The 7537-nt window shown below is 40.8% G+C and overlaps 1 protein-coding gene across 6 annotated transcripts in view; it reads left to right on the top strand.

Moving 5' to 3' along the window:
• TTC7B (tetratricopeptide repeat domain 7B) overlaps positions 1-7537 on the top strand; it is a 274550-nt gene that overhangs the window by 136756 nt on the left and 130257 nt on the right. For all 6 annotated transcript variants that reach the window (XM_025209742.1, XM_025209743.1, XM_006028358.2 and 3 more), the window contains 3 exons: positions 1518-1635; positions 1827-1884; positions 7425-7497. In XM_025209742.1, the coding sequence (XP_025065527.1) occupies positions 1518-1635; positions 1827-1884; positions 7425-7497 (249 nt within the window). The remainder of the gene's footprint in view (positions 1-1517; positions 1636-1826; positions 1885-7424; positions 7498-7537) is intronic.

Genomic DNA, 7537 nt, shown 5'->3' with positions numbered 1-7537 from the left:
TCTCGTTATTTAAAAGCTGTGGTTACACTTAATTTGTTGTGAATGCATGGTGCTATACATAAAGTGCTATGGAGGAGGGGAAGACAGTTCTTTATAACTTCAAGTTCAAGCAGAAATGGTGCAGTAGCAGAACTAGGTTAGGCTGTTAAATGTGGTATCATTTGATTTTACTGATACAGACTGACACTAAATTGACCCCCATACATGTACTGCCTGCTTTAGAGTTTCCTCAAATAAAATTTGTTGGTGTGTTTGTGGATGCTTGTTTTGTAGCTGTCAACTTTACTTGGGCAGCAAACTGGCATGCATTTCTAGTGCATTTCTACTGCCAGGTTTTTCCAGGAGAGGGAGTAGTACAGGCATTCAGGCACTGTACCCTTTCCCTTGGTCCTCATGCCTTCATGAGACTGGGGTGATCCCAATGTGGGGAAGGAATGGGGAGCAGTAGCTGCTTCACTCCTGTTCCCATGTGGGGGAGTAGAGCAGTGGGGTCAGGTGCTGGACCCATTCACCAGACCAGGCAGTCCCTGGTCTGGGAAGGGGCAAGGAGTTTTGGCACCTGTTCCAATCTTCCTCCAACCCCCAGGAGAAATACAGTGTGGGCTTGTGCGCTCGTAGCTTCTACGGCAAGAGTGGCGATTCTCCTGGTAGAGAGAGAATACTTGTACGTGGCCTTCTTTGTCAAACTACAGTGTGAGAGGTATGGAGATATGTAAGCTCTGATCTTAGCAACTCTGCATGGCAGAACCTTTTTGGATTCAACGGCATTTGTGAGATGCAGAGGCCTGTTTGTTTAGGTGTCCTTCTTGACTCGGAGCATTTTTCTCCAGTTGTTGTTTTGAGAAAACTCTAAGAGCAGCCACTTTGTTAGTAAAACGGTAATGTTGTCTAATTGGAAAATATAAAATGGCAAAGGGAACTCAGAGTCAAGTGGAAGACTCCAAAGAGCTTTTCAGCTTTTTTTTTTTTTTTTTGTAAAGACTAGATGTTTAAAGATGGGCACCGACACTGAGTGAGGATAAACCATGTAACTGTCAGAATGGTTATTTTAACTTTCTATGAACCTGTATATTTATAAGATGAGCAGGAAAATCAATGAGGTAAACAGATGTAACAGTTTTACTGGTAGAAGCATTTAGGATATAATTTACCTGCATAATCTTTTAGCAGTGTAAGTGGAACAGAACCATTGGAACTTTAATTCTGTTTCATTCAGCGTTTAAATTACAAGTTGAGCTCATTTAATCCCCTGTAGGAGCATGCAGATGTAAACACTGTATCCTAACAGCTGGTGCACGCTCCAGTGAGGCAGCTACTTCTTCTAAACTTAAGTAGGAAAGTTAAGCAAGTCCTTAGTGGTAAAAGTTTGTTGTGTGGAGTAAAAAAAAATGGTAGTCAGGTTTCTTAGCTTTGTCTAAGAACATACACTCCCTGTTTTGTATTTATGGAGTTGTTTGGAGTTTTCAGAAGCAGAAATCTTCATAAGACTCTCTTGTTCATTTTTGTAATGGTTTCAGTTGGAAGAAGCAGAAAGATTTGCCAAAACAGTTGTTGATCTTGGAGACAAAACCTCAGAGTTCAAAGCAAAAGGCTACTTGGCATTAGGACTGACTTACAGCTTGCAAGCCACTGATGGTAAGAAAAAAAGTTTCACAGATGAGAAATTCTTGTCACAAGTAAATCTACAGAAGCGTAACAGCCCTTTGTGTTCTATGTGCTGTGTGTTATTTTTGTCCTAATCTATTGATATGTTAGACTTTGTCAAATAAATGTGTGGAACCAAATCTTTGAATCTTAAGTAATGCTGATTAAATATATCCTTTTAGCATCTTTGCGAGGTATACAAGAGATCCTGCAGAGAAAGGCTCTTCTTGCATTTCAGAGGTGAGTGGGTGTTAATCTTTTCATTCTTCTGTATGTAATGAAAAGCCTTATGTGGTTAAAAAAAGAGAGATTTATAAAGATTACATAATGAGAATTTTACCTCTGAGAGTCTGTCTTCATGAGTACAGAACATATTGCATTAACATTCACTTCATCAGTTTTTGCCAGAAAAATCCAAACCAATTTTTAAGAGTTTCCTCTTACTTTATGTAAGATATTTTCTGTTGCCATTGAATGGAGAACAACATTTTGGTTTGCAGGCTTTTAAATAAATATTCTCTTATTCTGGTCTGGAAGGAAAAAATAAAACATACCCCTTAAGGACATTTTTAAATACTGTAAAATGATTCAGTGGTGATTTGTCACTGGTCAGATTGTACAGCAGGTGTTCCCCATTACAGATTCAGTGTTTCAGTTGTATAGTGAGAAAAAGGGAATTTATTGCCTGCAAGAAGTACCAGATTGACAGATCTGGAGAAGGAGGTCCTTTTTGTCCACAGAAGAGTTATATCACAGGCAGTGACAATGCAAACTCAAGCACCAGTTTGTGTGAGGCCTTACCCAGAAGTAGTACTGTTTTGAGGGAGACCTGATTCCCTCTCCCTGGGCTTGTTCTTGCAAGTATTAACAAGCAAACATGGAGGAAAATTGAGATCTTTTCATGATTTAGATTCTAAATATAAAAGCACTTGCTGATGAATACTGTGACACTTACAGTGGTTATCTAAACTTGGCTCTTCTGAATATTTGTCTTTAAACCCATTTTATTATCCAGGTCTGATTTGCTTTGTGCAGATTCTTTTTGGCTTTTTTCCTTCCTTGATAAATTGGGAATGAACTAATGAGTCTGTTTTTATGTAGGGGTTTTTCTATAGGGTTTTTAATGTAGCACATCACAGGAGAGGAGATCAGAGGAAAAATGGGAATGTGTGCTCTTATGCAGTCTGTAAACCTTGATACTTTTTTCAAGCCTGTACAAGGGCAATGATGTGGCTGCTCCCCTCACTTCTTACTTGCATGTGCACGTGCTCTTTGTCTTCACTCCATCTCAGTGTGTACTTACCACCTCTTGGCCCCCCTTGATTCCACAACCATATCTGCATCCTCCCCTTCCCCCGAGCACTGGAACTTGAGCACTTCCATTGCCTCCCTCCCTGTCCACTTACCTCATACTATCCATGCACTCTTCTGCAGTTGACTTGTGTGACATTTCATCCAAGATTTAAGCTCATAAAATAATATGCATCCCTCTAGTTCACTTCCAGCAGTGGGGAATGGAGACTCGCTTCTGAAGCTAGCTCTTGCCTTCCCAGCTGGTAGTGAACTGGCTTGTCTTCCAGCCTACCAAGGAGATCCCAAAGCCCTTACAGAGCATTTTTCTGGTATTCCTCCATGGGTAGCTTCCTGTTTTCTGAAAGATCAAGAGGAGGGTAACACTTACCCAATCTTGTTGGCTCCTAAAAGCTGCAATTGTACTCTGGTTTTAAACTGATAGAAGGAAGGGTTGCTAATGAAAATGGAGTGTGCCTCACTATGCAGAGAATGTACTATTGGTCTCCCTCTGTTCTTCTTAGTGCTTTACTCTTGGTGGGGAGGGTAACTGTTTTTGGCTTAAATACTATGGAAAAATAGGGTTGTATTGAAGGGATTATTAGAATTAATTCTCAAGAATAATACTTGGTTTCAAGCTTGATGAGAATTGCTTTCATGGAAAAAATAGCTTGTCATTTATCTTCTGTTTGTATTACTTCTAGGAACTTCCTTTCATTTTTACAACAAGCTTCTTGATGTTTTTACCATTTCAAAGACTTGTTAGCAGTGAATAAGTTTTTCAGCTAATCAGCTGATATCAGCTTGTCTCTTCCACGAGGTCTTACAGATGTCCTTTAGCTCTAGAGTACAGACAGAATTTTAATTTTCTAGTGACTTGAAGTTTTGAAATAGTCGTGCAAAACAGAAGCATATAATGGCCACATGTAGGGTGTCAGAAGCGATTACATCTGCTTCCTTTTCTTCTTCACTATCTCTTTGTGGTTTTCTGTTTCCAGTTGATTCATCCTACTTGGAGTATACACCATTGTTCTGTATTTAAGGCTCCTTCTACACCTGCATGTAAAGGTGCGATAGGTCTAATGCATGATTCACACAATCGTGCCTTCTGTCATGCCACGTGCATGGCAGGAGTGCGATTGTGGGATTATGCAGTAGATTCCATTGCACCTTATTGCAGGCAAGAAGCAAGGTCCTGTGGCTGAGAGCCCCATGCACCCCATTTGAGGGGCTCTCAGCTGTAGTGCCACCTCATGTACCCCTAGGATTGGGAGATTGCGATCTCCCTGCCCTGGGGGTATGTGAAACCCCTGGGGCCAGAGGATCACTGCCAGAGAGATTTCCCTCCCCCTCCCCCAGCTCCAGGGGTTTTATGCAGTCCTAAAACAGGATGATCACAATCCATGCCCCTCCCCCCCCACCTGCTGCCCAGGGGAGGTGTAGGGTGCCCCTGCAGTTGGGAACTCCTCAGCTGAGGTGTGTGAGACTCCCAGCTGCGAGAACTTGCTTCTTGTTTCCCACACCCTCAAGGTGGGGGGGATCCTGTCCCAGGGGTTTGCTGGGAAGTACGCTGCAGGGACCCAGTGTCTGGAGCTGAGAGCCCCAAGTAGTTGTGGGACTCAGCCCTGGCTGAGCAAGGTTCCCCCCTGTGGCTGGGAACCCTGTCAACTGACGGGGATCCCAGCCACAGAGGAGACCTTGCTACACGTGAAATTGTAAAGCTCAATAGCAATTAGCTATAAAGTTGGTACATATTTCGAGGTCTAACTTCATAGCAGGTTGGAGCCTTTTATTGTGTGGTAGCTACTTTGAATGTGTGTAGCTAGTCTCCAGGTAATTGTGCAATTACCAGGTACTCGTGCAATACCTGTAATGTATAGAGGGAGTCTAGTAATCTAAGTTCAGTATTTCAGTTCACTTCACATAAGAATTAAAAAAAACCTCTTCTGTCAATTTGCATTCCCTTGTTAATTTGAACCAGGATTTTAAATGCAAGTATCTTTGATGTTCTTATCAAAAACATGAGGCGTTATAAAAAAGCAAACAGTTAACATGGGCTGAAAATCCCCCCTAGTATTGTTTTTGGACTTAAAATACCAATAATATATGGTTTCAGCCACTTGTAGAGAGTGAGTTGCCCCTTACAATGGTTGATACCTTCTGTACCTTTTATAAGTAATTTTTTTTTAAAGGAAGAAAGTTAACTAAGAAACTTTTATATTGTCAAGTATGGTAAAGTGATACCTCACTTAGAGCCACCTTCACTAGCAGAGATTCATACCCTGTAGCCCTGCTGAAATATTTTCTTTTTGTTACTGCAGCAGTTAACACTACTGTTTTAGTTGCGTTGATAGCTTATACAACCAACTCCATTTAAAGGCTGCCAGTATGGGGGGAGATTTTTTTGCACCACATTTCCCAGTATGTTTGTTTGTTATATGCTCCCGCTCATTCTGTAAAAATGTGATGCTCCAAAAATGGGAATACTTGCATACAATAAAGTTACAGTCCCAAGTGAGATGGTTCTCTCTTCTACTCTGGGGTTTTCAAGAGGAGGCTGGACAGAGATTTGGCTGGGGTGTTATGAACCCGCACTTGTTCCTGCCCGGGGCAGGGGGTCAGACCTGATGATCTATTTGGGTCCCTTCTGACCCTAATCACTATGACATTATGAAAGTCAGCAGCTGTGCAGGCCTCCTTGGGCATCTCTGCCAAGTTCTTATACCTGCTCTAAAGGAGCAGTCTCTGGAAGGGAGAGTAAAGTGACCTCTAACTCTGCTAGGGTCAGAGGACCAATTATGGGGCAGGTTTTCGCATCTGTCTATTTGAAATGACACCAGGGTTACCAATCTTTCCACAGGGTTGGTGCATGCTTGCACAGTGTTTGTGTTGGTCATTTCACATAAGTCACCAAACAGCTGACAGATGGTAGCTGCTTTGAACTTTAACTGACCCGAATGTTTTTTTTAAAACTAGTAACCTATAAGGAAAATCTCTGTATCTTGTTCCCTGGGCCAGCCATTCTGAAGGGATTTTTTTTTTTTTGCTTGTTTACTCTTTTAAAAAACAAGTAAAACTAAAAATGTCTTTGGACTGTGCTAAGGGCCTGTCTCTCTAATACTAGTCTCTGTTTTCCCTTCATGATCATAAAGGATAGAACCTTTTTTCCTCTGAATAAAGAACTCAACTTTTTTCATTTTTGTGACTTAATTGCATACTTTGCTCATTATAAGCATCATTTAAATGCCCACAATTAACTTAAATTTGATTTTTGTTTTTTTGTTTTTTAATGGAAGTTTTAAAGTAGTTTAGCTCTACATCTGCCGTCCTTGTTTTCAATGAAAAACTACATATGCGTTCTTTGGGAATTGAATCTTTGGGAAAGTAGTGAGATTGGCTAGACAAAATGAACAGTGAGAAAACGATGTAGGTTTTTCTCTAATTATATCAGATGATCGTTACGTGTAATGACAATGGGTTGGTGTGTTTAAGAGAAGTGATTTTGGCTTAATTTTTTATTGCTAAGTGCTAGTATCACAGAACCCTGTCACTTATTTTTGAGCTCTGAAGTAATACTCATAAAGGAAATACTGTCAATTTCTGCATCCCCCATTTTTAAACAAAGGCTCATTTTGAAGTTAGTTTTTATGCTGCCCTGTGCTACAAGGGTGAACTGCCGGAAGATATTTAGTACATCTCTGGAGTGTCCAGCAGGATACTCCTCCTTCCTTGCCCTTGAGTTTTAGGTGGTGCAGGAACCTACTCTGGATTCCTTTAAGAAACACTTGGATGCTTATCTTTGCTAGGATCACTTGACCACTGCTAACTGCCTGCCCGTTGGACAGGAGGCAGGACCTGATGATCTTGCAAGGTCCCTTCTAGCCCTAATGTCTATGAAATCTGTGAAATCCAGAAATCTATGTGAGGGACCTAATAGGGTCCCCAGAAGCTATACTGTGTTGCATTATAGGAAGATTTTTGGAGTCTGCAGCTCACACTGTGGGATTTACAATAATAAGATCTAGTTCACTTAGCTGTTCCTTTCCCTTGAGTTTTCAGTTTTAGTTCCATCCTGTTCTGCCTAATTGAGATCACTCAGGCATCTACTATGCAGCTGGCATCACCCTACTTTTTCTGAATTTTGTGTGTAAAACGAGAAACTTGGGAGTAATCAATGGAAAGTTGAGTATCTCTTGCAGTGAACTCTTCCACAGATCCCTTGCATGGGTCTAGGATTAAACTTTATTAATAAGAATTTTATATCACTCACTTTTAAAATTGCACAAAAAAGGACTATTTTCAAACCAAAAAGCATTTTTACTTAACTTCAGGGTGCTATAACAAAATATTACAATGAACTCCAGCCAGGCTGAGATGGAAGACCAATGTATCCCTGTACTCTGGGTAAGAAAAGAACAAACAAGCTCAAAAGTGATATGAATGTATAGTGGATAATGTGTTGTAATAGATTGACTATTTATTTTTTTCAGAGCCCACAGTTTGTCTCCAACGGATCATCTGGCAGCATTTTACCTGGCTCTGCAGCTTGCCATATCTAGACAGGTTAGTTCTACTTGAGGTGCATTAAATCTTCTCATTATGA

The sequence above is a fragment of the Alligator sinensis genome, unplaced genomic scaffold (assembly GCF_000455745.1).
Source record: "Alligator sinensis unplaced genomic scaffold, ASM45574v1 scaffold281_1, whole genome shotgun sequence".
Taxonomy (NCBI): Eukaryota; Metazoa; Chordata; order Crocodylia; family Alligatoridae; genus Alligator; species Alligator sinensis.
This window is presented reverse-complemented; position numbering and strand designations above follow the sequence as displayed.